This window comes from Phaethon aethereus (genome assembly GCF_964289735.1).
Source record: "Phaethon aethereus genome assembly, chromosome: 4".
Lineage (NCBI taxonomy): Eukaryota > Metazoa > Chordata > Aves > Phaethontiformes > Phaethontidae > Phaethon > Phaethon aethereus.
The window spans coordinates 35314257-35327060 of record NC_138578.1 but is presented as its reverse complement, the minus strand read 5'-3'; the positions used below and the strand labels follow the sequence as shown (position 1 = coordinate 35327060).

The following is a 12804-nucleotide window of genomic DNA, read 5'->3' as shown; positions in this document are numbered from 1 at the left end:
AACAAAAATAAACAACTCTGTACTTAAAGTAAGTGTTGTAAAATTACAACAGCTCTTCACTTATGAATCCTGCAGAATAATCTGTAACAAAGTTTTTCACTGGACTGTGAGCCTGGTTACAGACCTGCAAATAAAAGACTAGTGATGAAGCCTATGATACTCCCAGCATCTCAAGGGGAGGTCTCCTGAGCTAGATTAAATTTTATCATAGAAACATTCATTCACCACAGTAACTCAGATACAAAAAAAGTAAATTACCAAGGTTCTTCAGAAAAGAAGATACTATGTTTGCTATAGTGAAAAGCAAATATATAATTAACAATTTGTACAAAACACAGGCTGACAAATAGGCCATATTTTCAGAGTAAGCATATCAGAGATTTGGATTTTACCCTTCTGAAAATACATCAAGTATTGCCACAGAAAGAAAGGAAACTGTAAAGTTCAACAAAACTCTAAAAATAGAACAAGTATTTACTTTCAGGAAAAAATTAACATCATTCTAAAGCAGTTGTGGCTGTCCAAATCTGTGACTCTGGAAAGAAAACTGCTTCCTTCCCACATGTGAAGCAACTGAGAATTAACCAGTGTTTTAAATTCATCTAAGAGAGAGAAGTAAAGTTTTCACATTTCCATTGATCCATTTTTAACAGTCAGAAGAGCAAGAGGAGCTGGGAGGAGTTTAATTAGCCAAGCAGTGAATGTTCTCAACAAACCTTTATTAGGACTTGGTTATTTTGTTTCCTGAATGTAAGTGGCAGAAAGAAGGAATGAATACAGGGATACCAAACTAACTTTTTTTTTTTACTAAAAGCAACCAAAATACATCATTCTGCTTTTCCAAACAAGCAATTCTAATGCAAAGCTGATCACATCAATGTTGTACTTCATAACAGCCCATGGAGACAAAGCAAATTAACACTTTGGCCTCTTTTCTGTCTCATCTTATCTGGGGCCTACCTTTGGAAAGGTACCAGAAATAGTTGAGCATGTCTTTTACTATGAACTAGAAGCTTCTCGTTTTGTTTTATGCAACGACATAGCACAAAATTTTGATGATCTGGCATGTTTTAAACTTATTTTTACTTCACTCATTTTTAAATACAGGTTAAAAAAATTACTATCATACTGCATTAATGGAATTTTTGTTTAATACACAGCTCTTCTATTCACCGTGGAAGCAGACAAACACATCCCTTAAAGAAAAAAAACCAAACACAAACAACACAGTATTTCTCTACTGCTTTAGAACCGATGAATGTGCTCCCATTTGGTCTAGACTTTGTTAAAAAAAAAAAAAAAAAAGAGTATTACCAGCAGAAATCCTTAGAAGAGTGTCTTATCAGGAAAGGCCAGCCTGACCACTCGCTATTTCAGTTCTTCCAGCAATGTCTTATTTGTGTGCAATGAATAATCAGATGCTAGATATCATCAGAGTATGGCATAGTGAATAAATACTACCCACAGGCTGGGGTGGAACAGCAGCACACAGGCCCAACCAATCTTTACATGTGTTTAAATTACAGGTTCTTAAAAGCTTAACATTTTGCCTAGATTCTGCATATCAACCTTACTGCTACAAAAGTTGCAAAAGACAGAAAAATCATCAGTATAAAAAAAAATATGCTGTAACACAGGCTTCAAAGAGCAAAGAGCTTCCACACTCCTCTTTACTTCAACAGAGACAATTAGTTAAGGTGCAGATTCTGCATTGCAGGCAGGCTGGCAGAGGTGGCTGTTTAATAAGCTCTTAACAGTCTTTAGCAGGTATCTGAGAGCAGTTCCTAAGGCAGAACCCCCAAACTGCTAGTTTCTGTAGCGGGGCATCTGTGGAGCAGGGGCTCCCTCTAAGGGGGCTGAGGAGGAGACTGTCATAAGCTGTCCAGCATGCATTCTCTCATTCACCCGCAGTTCACAGCCATCCTGCAGCATCCTTATAGCTATCCTTGCAATGTTTTTAGAGTCATCAAGTCCACTGTGAGGTCTCCCATCATAATTCATGCCCAGCTTTTCAAGCATGATTGTCAGCTTGGTCTGGTTCCTAGGAACCTGATGGAGAAAGTGAACCACATTCAAGGATTAGGTTCTGTACCAAGTCTTTTTAATCCAACACAGTGCAGTAGAAACATATGCAGATTTTAGGTCTACTTAAGACACATGCTACTTTCATTTTGCCTGTTGTCAGATCACTAACAATTTAACTTCAAAGCACATTGGTGAGACAGACACTCTCATTTTTTTTTACAGAGAAGACATAGTCAACAGGAGTTTGTCTAGACTCAGGATAATCTCAAGAGCCTCTTGCCATTACCAGCACCAGCTCAAGATGCGCCAGTGCTGGCAACAGTGGAAGCCATGGCCTAGCTAAGTTTAACAAGCCTTATAAAAGAGGAATTACCGCCCAAAGTGGCATTGTAGAAAGAATCAGAGTTTGGTTTTCCTTTTAAATGCTAAGCAATTAAAGAAGCACTGGGCTCCTGATTCTCACTGACATCAAGCTTCTGAATGTCTCCAAAGACCACAGGAGCAGATCAGCAACACCTACAGCAGCCCATGTTTACATGGATGACCAACAGCATGAACAGATGAGGAGGCTTAACTAACTTACCCATGCAAAGTGCTATGCCAGCAAAAGCCCCCGAGTTCTCTCTTGATTAACTACTAAATACATGTTTGTGCTTTGGAAAGGCCAAAATAAAACAAAGGGATAACTTTAAAGGAAAATTTTAGCTTGTTCTCTTGGTGGTGGGATTGGAGTGGGAGAACACAGGACATGACAAGTTCCAGGATATTGCACCATACTACTGGATTGAATAGCGAGGCAGAATGCTCACAGCACAGTTGCCAAAACCTGGCAATATGCAACTCCAACAATAACACCCAGAAACTGGGTAGAGGAGACATAACTGCAGGTTGTGGGATATTCCATAAGAAAGTTACAATATACTCCTTGTCGTTAATTTTATCAATTACTTAACAACAGATTCAATAGGAGCACAGAAGAGCTAAACAGAAGCTCTCAACAGCTATAAATGCTACAATTGTTTGCATTTATTAAAAAAAAAAACACAGAAAGTAAAAAGAAACTGATTCACTCTAAGTTATAATCTTCATTGCCTTTGATGAAAAAGCACTCACTGCTCAACAGAGAAGGAAAAAGAAGGTATATCTATGTTAAAGCTTATAAGACTAACAAGACTGTTCTGTGTTCTTACATATTTCCAACAGAAACTATCATGCAGAGAAGGCACAATAATAGAGGGAGAAATGGAGTAACGCTGTAATATTTGCTCAGCACAAAGTAAAGCTCTTCTCTTATTAAATGTTAACCTCTTTCTTTTCCTAGATGTTACATTTAGTATGAAAAAGCCCTCCAAGAGAAGATTGTCAGATAGGCTGAAATCACATTCAAACAAACGGTGTAGTGTAGACTGACTAGGCATTCACTAGAATCTCCAATAACCCCTTTTATGGTAATATGACAGCAAAAGAAAGCAGCAATAGGGTCCAGCACTGAACTTGGTATTACTTTTCTCTTGACAATTTGATCCAACTGTAGATATGTCCTAATCTTTCTCAGTTCCCATTACACTGTCAAAAGTAGAAATATCTGAGGGTAGTGGTGCAAATTAGTTTCGTAGTGTATTACATGAAAACAGGAAAAAATAATTGAAAAATCAATATAGAATCTTTTCAGCTGAACTACTTCAAGGCACACTTGATTTAAGAGCACCAGTATGACATTTTTAGACAGTCCTTCATGGAGCATCTCTTCATTCTTAGAAACAAGATTAAAATAAAAATGCAGTAGCTTATATGATCTTCCATTAGTAAAGCAAGATCTGGGCATGAAGCACGTTTGAAAATCAGGCCCCAAGCAACTAGTTTAAGTACTATAATTTTATACTACACAAGTAAAGATGAGAAGTACAACAGGACATTCTAGACCTTTAAACCAAATTTTCCCACAAGAGAAACAACAATCTGTACAAACCTTGTAGAAGTTCCCATATGATTTGCGAATATTGATCCACTTTTTGGCAAAAGAAGGGTATTTGATACGGCTAATACGGCACTGGATGTTCAAAAATTTACTCATATCCCAAGATCTTACAAAGTCAAAAGAGAAGAGAAAAACATTAGTAAAATATAATTCAGAAGCCCTGCATTCTCCATGTTGCACAGCCATAGCACAAACAACTGTCCTGTCTTTGGTGGTGAGCAGAAGGAAAACAGTTTAGGAAAAGCTCTTTTGCCATAATCATGTAAAGATTTGTCTGAATATGAATTTGTTAATCATGGGGAAAACAAACACATGAGCAAGATTTTTCACTAGGATGGTTTCAGGTCCAGGTTGGTTAAAACAAGAAATAGCATGCCAGCTTCTCCATCTACGACATCTACTCTAAAAAACTGCCAATAAACTAGATGGTTACACAGCCCTTGGGGAAGTAAGTGGCACCTTAAATTTTCCTGATTACTTGGGTATGCATGCATCTCTCTACTTAACGTAGATTATTGAAACAACACTGCACTTAGTTTTAGGAGAACCAGACCTTTATGGAAAGAAGATGAAACTATAACGCTATGTGCTTCTAGCCCACCTTCCTAACAGGAACCACCCCAACAAGTGTGTAAGCTTCAAGCTAAAATAAAGCCTTTTTTTGCTCCTCTCTTGCAGCTGTCTACACAATCTCACCTATATGACAGATTTCACCACACCTATCTTCCTCGAGGAATTTCATGGAGGGGATTCCCCTGAAGGGGAGCTCCAGACACATTCTAGGCTATCGAGTAACATAACCAGTCTTGCACCAGTTTTGCTTTAGCATTTTCTTTTTTTAATTTGCTGTTGCTTCCAAAGGTAGAAGCCTAATTATAGGTAAATAATGAGTCAGATAAATACTGCTATCTGGTAAATACTGCTAAGTAGTTCCTTAAATTAAAGTTGGAAGGACTTTTTTTTAGCTTCTTGTTTTTAATGTGTAGACAGAGCTAAACTGTACACGTCAAGTCTTGTGTGACAGCTTTTAAATGGCTTTACTGTTCACACTGGACACAATCACATTTCAATGATACAGGTTCTTTGCCAGAGAAGACCTGTGATTTATAGTCATTGTTCAAATCTTCAGGAATTTTGAGAAAAAGGTCTCATGGCCAAGAAAATTTTCCCACTTGATAAGTTGGGTTAGTTAAAAAAAGGTTTTGTTACATATCCATTCATGCCCTACGATACATTATTTTTTAAACCACTCATAAACTAGAATATTTATCTGTGTTTTACTTGACAGAAGTGTTAGGAAGCTATACTAAGATCCCCACGTGCTTTTTTCATAAACTCCAGTTTTGTTTTGGGGTTCACCTCCCTTCGGTTCGACACAGTCATTGTCACAGAGCGGCACAGGACTGCCTTTTTAATGCAGCACAGCAGAATTACTCCAGGCAAACAACAGGCATAGCAACATGAAAATGCATCATTCAACTCAACACAGCTAATATTAAAAACTCTGTGCTACTTAAATCCCTCATTCCAAGAGAAGGGGGAAAGCAGACATCTTAACAGAATAGTAATGTTTCACAGCTAAAAAGCTAGCTACAGAAAAATTCTCTGGCCAGTGCTATATAAGATAAGGCTCAAACAGTATCTTTTATCATATAACAAAGCTAAGATCACAAGAACAATGTTGCATCACAGCTATATCTACATCTCAAGATCTGTTCACTTTGAAGTTATTAGGGGACTTGATTTTCCATGGAGACTTCGTAAGAGTGCAAGTTCAGGTGGCAGTTCAAGGACTAGTCAATCCCCCACACACAAAGTTTGTTGGAGCTGGGACCCACCAGAGCCACAGCCTTCTAAGCCAAAGCAGAGGGCTTTCTGCGCTAGTCATTTCTCCTTGTTTGATAAACAGCATAATCCATTATTGCTTTCTGGTGAAAATATGCAGGATGCATTAACAGTAACACTAACACACACAGGGTGCAACACAACCACCACATGTCTCTGAAACCTCGGATTCAGGAGAGCATGGGAGTTGCTTAGAACGGGTATCGCACAATGTTATTTTCAGGTATTATGTGCTATATGAAAACTAGATGTAAACACAGAATTACAACAACAATAAAGGCTAAAAAGTCTGTTCAACATCATTTAGTTGCATACAGAAAGCTAGGAAAGAAACAGTGCCACCTAATGGATTTAAGCTTCATTTCAAATTGTTTAGTTCTGCTTTTCTTATTTTCCCCAAAAGCTAAAATTATAATAAAATGGCAAAATGGCAGTGTCGTGATCGCCTTTTAACAATACTCCCACAAAGATTACACACTGTTTTGCAGTTTTAGATTGTGCTGAAGGTTACATAAGGACATACCCATCTGTCAACATGGAATAGCTATACTTTGTTCCCAGTTCTCGCTGCCTCATCCACTCTATGACGTTCTGCAGAACTTGAGGAAATGAATCGGCTTTATCAACAATGTCCTAAGAAAACCAAAAATCCAAAAGTGAGGAACATTTTTTCAGGAAAAAACCCAGCATGATGTGTATACAGGCACTCACTAAATCACCTACTTGCTAAGTAGGTTTCACAAAAATCTTTAGGAACAGGTAACACATTAAAATAAGCAGACAATTGGGCAGATTTTTCTAAACTGAAAAAAAGCACCACCAAAAGAGCCAACCTCCAAATGGCATCTATAAAGATAGCAAAGTGGGTCAGCTGTTGAACTTAGATTAAAACCTTGGAACTTGTTTCCCAGGCTCCTGCTCAAGTCACTTATCACAAGCCATTACCATCATAAAATTCTAAATCCTTTAGAATAAAAATCTTAGAAGAGGAACTGATGCAATTCAATGCTTTCCTCTGCTAACGATTAAGTTTCCACACATAGATTACAAAGTGAATGCTTTTCCCTACAGCTCCTTACAAACACCTAAATGACCAAATTAGTGAAATCAACTGTGATAATTGGGAAAAGGGGAAAAAACAAGGACTAAGAGAATAAGCCTTACAAAAAAATTACCATGAAAGACTACCAGTCTGAAAACATCGACACTACATCTTTTTTTTTTTTTTTTTATATTTTTTCCTGAAGAAACAAAAGTGCAAATTACCTGGGTGATTCCTGTCAGACTGATGCAGAAGTTTGAAAGCTTGGGATTAATTTCTGGCTTCACATATTGCTGAAAGGTATCCTCCTGTAATAAGAGAATCAAACACTCAGCAGCAGCACACTATGTAGCCCAAAAGGCAACTTCTTTGGCTTGCCCATAGCTGAAAGACAATAGCAGCTACTTGTCCTGCTGGAGGCAAAAAGGAGTGTGTACCTCCCCAGCCAATACAGGCCTCCTGACTGGCCATCATGAGATTCGCGGTGGGACAGATGGATGGCTTTCCAACCGGAACACGTCCTTCCTCTCAGCCAGTAGGCACCACAGAGCAGGGATGTGGATGTAAGAGGGGAGAAGGACAGACTGCAATAAAGGGGAGGATTTGAGAAAAGGAGAGCATGAGTAAGGAAAAAAAAGAAGTGAGAAGCATGAGCAAAGCCCAATGTTTTTTTAGGTGGCATCTCTAAAGGCTCACCTGTAAGTCAAGAAAGGCAACAGGCCACACATCTCACAGGCTGCATGGAAGTCAGAGAGAAACACAATGACCTCCCTCAGGGAAAATGAGCAGTTTAAGAATGAAGACCACATGCAAGTTTCACAGAAAAAAGAAAGCCCCAAATCCCTGCTGCTATACACAACCTTTTGGACAGAGGAAAATAACCCATGCTGTTTCCTACTACTCTAAAGGTAATAAAGCAGTCTACACAACCCTCTTTCTGCAGTTAGTCATACACACAGCTACGCTCTAACGTAGCATCACACTGATTGCTGGAAATCCTCCTCCTCTCAAAAGTTCTTGATAAATAAACCATTAGTCAGAGGCATGCACTTCCTCCATTTCACTGAGTCACTTGGTGTCAGTTAAGACAGCAAGTAGTTCTCCCTAAAAGAAACTTGTGCGGGAACAAAGCACTCGAGGCTGCCAAATGCCTACTAAATATGTTTAAAATCAGGTTACAGAGCTGTCAGTTTGTCAGGTACGTTGTGGAAATAGTCTAGCCTGCCAAGAAGCAGAGTTCACTCAACCCCACTTTCCAAACCTCTGCGTTAGTCTCTTGTAGACTACCTCACAGAGGATCACAGAATTTGCTAATTCTTTTTTATGATGAATCCCTTGAGTCCTTGAACAGATGACTGAGAAACTGAAGTCCCTCCTATCAGTAGAGGGAGTCAACAGAAGAGGCATGACCTATTCCAGATGCTTTAAGAATAGAAAGTTTTGCTTGTATGTAAGAGGCACAGAGGATAGGTCTTTATGAAAAATAAAAATTTTTTTGCTGTATTTAATGGAGTTCAACATCTACCTAAAAACTAATCCAGACTTCCTGAACCTAAAAAGTTACATCGAAGAACAAGATACTGACACAGTAATCAGGTCACTTACTATTTCCAGGGTATGTGTGTTTAGTAAGACAACAGGAAACTCAATTATTTCATGAACAAATTCAGGTGGGTTTCCCTCTTCACATGTTGCTTCAAAGTCAACAACACAGATGTAGTCATAGTAGCTGTCTCTATTAGCGGGTTCCTTCTGCATCAGCTTCTGTTTCTTGTAATGGTTTTTCAGTCTCTTTTTCAGCACATCTTTCACTCCTCTAAAGAGATAAGGAAAGTGACAAAGATCACACCCTCATTTAATCAGTTATTTCACCATTGTAGAAGTGAAGCTGTATTTATTAGTCTCATTTTGAACACAAGCACTTATGAAGTCCAGTTTCAACTTTATACAGTTAATGCTCTTATCTGGGGTAATGAAGAGGCCACGATACGCCCCCGACAACTAAAACATCTAGACAATACCAGTATCTGGGGACAGACTGGGAAGCACAGTGCAGAGACACTCCGCAGTCACCTCCAGTTCAGCAAGACTCTGTAGCTGAAGCCTTTGCAAAGCCCAAGTCTTTGTAAGATTGCTCCCAGATGACCTCTAGGCCCTGGAAACAGTATACTGCTTCACCAGTATTTCCCTGTGCCCCCTGCCTAAAGTGACTGATGCCCAAGGTATTTCTGCATCAGTGGCACAGATAACGCAGAAACCAGCTGAAAAGCCTACACATTAAATTTGTCTCAATTTAAATTTAAAATTGAGCATGAGTAAGTCAATTAAAATAAAGTATTCAAGATTTCAGTTGTCAGAAAAACTTCCTGGTCAAGATCCTGCTTTTCAGGAGGTTTGTGGCTAACACATAAATTCACAGTGGCAAATGATTAAAGTTACTTACTGTGTCTTTTTAATACAAACATTGTAATATGCAAGTGCAGGTGCCAAAAGTGCCATGTATGAAACCAAAGCTGAATAAACAAGCATAATTTATTCTAAGGAAGTTACTTTTAAAATTACACATTGCAAATGAAATCACAGAAGCTGGTAAGAGCTACTCGTAACAAGTGCTGTTATCAGAAAAGCAACTCACTGATCCACAAGGAAAAACTAGACATCAGCCTCTTCTGCAAACACAGGTAACTTTTTCCACTATGGTTTATTAATCTAGTTTAATTCAATGACCAAATCATTCAAAGTTGAAACAGTATGGGAGCTGATGGAGGGGAAAAATTACTGTTTTCTTCATCAAACCTATAAAAGAATTTGAAAGAGGAAATGATCTGCTATCAAAATAACCCCAAGGGAAAGGATGGTGTGTGGCAATCTGCTCAATTTACTACATTAGAGGTCATACACTATTTGTTTACATGTATGGTGTATTTTGAACAACTTAATTGAACATATTGACCAAAGAAGTTTCTTTAGTTTAGCTAAAAGAAAAGTTTAACACTTTCTGCATTTATAACTGAATAAAAAACACAAATAGAAAATCAATAACCTAGAAGGAAACCACAAACACATCATTTACTATTTGAATTCTGCTTTTTATTTTAAAATCAGAATAACTGCTGAATAGCTGTACAAGTCTAACCTGTTTTACTAAAAATTTCATCAGGTAATGATAACAATTTTTTGTCCTAAGGAGTCAAATTCATTTAACTGAAGGAGGAATTAAAAAAACCATGCAGTCAGAACATCTGCAGACAGACAGGGTGGAGGCGGCAGGCTGCACTTCCCACCCACACTGTTTTCTTTTTCTTTTATTCTGTTCAAATCAATGTCTGTACCTTCCTTTTTTTTTTTTCCTCTGAACATCCTCTGCCCTACAGTCATCTTTTCTAGAAAGCTAAACTTCTCCTTTCGGACCCCATCTCACCTTTCATATTCCTTCTTCCTCCAGAGCAGTAGCTTCTCACTTTGCTAATTCCCCAACACCACTGCCACCACTGCTTCATTACTGCTGCCAACAGAAACAATACACTTTGTTTTTCCCAGCTGACCTTCTTCTCAACATCTCAATTTGTCTGGCCACAGCGATATCAAAGGGTCTTGAAGGTAATTTCTGATAGAGCAGGAACAACTCTTATACACCTTAGCCCTTTCCTCTTCCTCCTCAATAAGCACAAAACCAGTTTATAATACATTCACCTATTAATGTTATTCTAGCTCATCTATTCAGATTAGCAAACTGTCCATCGAAAGGTACCTGTCCTCTGCATTAAATTAATTCCAAGTCCTATCACCACAGATGTTCTAGCCAGAGTCAGATCTGTACTGGGTACAGCAAACAAAAATATCTATGTTCTGAAGCAAGTTTCCACACTGAAGGTCTGCAACACGACCTGAGAACCCTTGCAGTTCTTCAGACCTATCTTTCCCCCTTTGCCAAAAACATGTTGAGAAGTAACCTGCAGTTGCATACTCTTTTGTTTCTTTGCATTACCGGTTGAGAGAGCATACAATTCTGATAACACATTAAGCAGTATCACATGCACTAATCCTGCAACAAAAGCTGCATCAAGACTGCACATAAAACTGGCATTTGGCAGCGTGTCTGCTTCTCACTTTGTGGTGTGTTTTTAAATTTAAAAATAATCATCCCTTATGTCTCTGCTGCTCTCAAAGAACAATTAAATGGTTTACAAATCAGTCCAACCTGGTTTCAAGCTTGAACTCTGCAAGTTTACTTCTGAGCTCCTCTCTGGTCATTCTGTTGATGTAACCATTGGTTATAGCAATTTCTTTGTAAACCGGATCACTGAAGTCATTTGAACTGGCAGCTGAGTTTTTCCCCTTGGTTTCTTGATCACTGGTCCTACAATGCTGCCTACCCTAGAAGAAAGAGAAATCCAAAGGTCATTTAAGAGGGTCAAAACAAGAAGCTAGAGTGTTAACATTTACACATCGTTTTGACACCAAAATGCAGTAAAACATCACACCATTTCACTCATGATCAAACTGAGCAAACCAGCTTATAGACAGGTAAGAAAATCAATACTTAAGCCTGCTCTGAAACACCATTTTCCTTCCTGCTTTCATAAAAATCGATAGAATAAAATGATACTAACAAACATGTCAGAAGCCATGCCAAAGAGTAGCTCCAAGAGATAAAACCTGAATGCGTGTTCCAGTTTCAAAAGAAAAAGTTAACTCTCCGGCATGAGCTAGCAAAACCTTGACCAGCTGGAAGAGATTTCTCTCGGCACTTTAACTAACCAGAATGCATACTAACTGATCCGAGACAGACAGACAGATGCCCAATAATGTCTGAAATAAACAAAACAAATTAAGAGGAAAAACTAAAGGCATTTTGACTCTAAACGGTTATTCGCAGCCTTTGTGGGGCGGGCACACGGCGGTGCAGGCCCCTCCCAGGCCCGCCGCCGCCACAGCCGCCGGGACCTCCTGGGCCTCGGGCGCAGATGGAAGGGCCCGTGGCACCCCTTCGGTAACGCGGCACTCGGCCCACCCGAGCAGGCCGCACTGGGCCCCACCGCACCGGCCTGACCCCAGGAACCACCGAGGGCCAGAGGAGCGCCGAGGCGCCGAGAGGCCGGACGAGACAGACAGCGCAGCCGCCATTGGGCGTGCCCCGCGGAGGCCTCTGCGCATGCGCGGCGAGCAGCGGCGGGCCGGGAGCGCGGGCACATGCCTGGCGCGGCCAGCACCGCCCGCCCGGCGCCGACGGGGCCGCCTGGCGCCTCCCGCCGCCCCAGCGCACTCACCGGCGGGCAGGCGGCGGGGGCGGCCGGCGCCGGCGCCGCGTTGCGGGTAGCCTGCGGGCGGTTCTCCTTCTGCTCCTCCATGGCGGCGGTCGGCGGGGACGGCGGCCCGGCGCGGGGCGGGGCGAGCGCGGGGCCCGCCCCTGGGCGGTGAGGCGGTGCAGCCGCCTTCCCCCTCGGCGGGAGAAAAGCGGACAGCCGCTCGGCCCGGCCCTGGCTTCTACCTTCCCCGCCCGGGATAAAAAAAACTGTCATGGGCGTGCGCCACCCGTGCCCGGCCTGCCTCACCCCCTGCCTGTCCCAGCGGGCTCAAAGGCAGCCCCGGGTACCCGCAGCCCTCCGCCCCGCTCCTCCGCGGCAGCACCTCCGCCGTCCCGCTCCTGTCATCCCGCCCCCCTGCGCCTCTGCTGACCGGCCTCCTGGTTTTGGGGGTCGCAGCAGCTTTCTCAAGCTCTGGCCATGTTATGGGAAAATGCACTGGACAGAGACACCTTATTTATGCTTCCATGTTCCTCTCCTGACTTTGCGCAGGGCATCCTAAACATGGACCTGGGACACCCACGAGGTGTGGGTGGCCAGGTCCAGGCCACTGGAGCAATTTAGCTGGCCCCTGTCCAGGGAAGTTGCCTCCTGCTCTTCCCCATATC

The 12804-nt window shown here is 41.3% G+C and overlaps 1 protein-coding gene across 1 annotated transcript; it reads right to left on the bottom strand.

Moving 5' to 3' along the window:
* Window positions 1-1806: 1806 nt before the first annotated feature.
* ERI1 (exoribonuclease 1) lies at window positions 1807-12241 on the bottom strand (the record flags this gene model as incomplete). The annotated part of the gene is made up of 7 exons (XM_081999228.1): window positions 1807-2049; window positions 3995-4109; window positions 6372-6481; window positions 7115-7198; window positions 8496-8706; window positions 11092-11267; window positions 12161-12241. 7 exons carry the CDS (start codon window positions 12239-12241, stop codon window positions 1807-1809), a joined length of 1020 nt encoding a protein of 339 aa, XP_081855354.1.
* Between the last annotated feature and the right edge of the window lie 563 nt (window positions 12242-12804).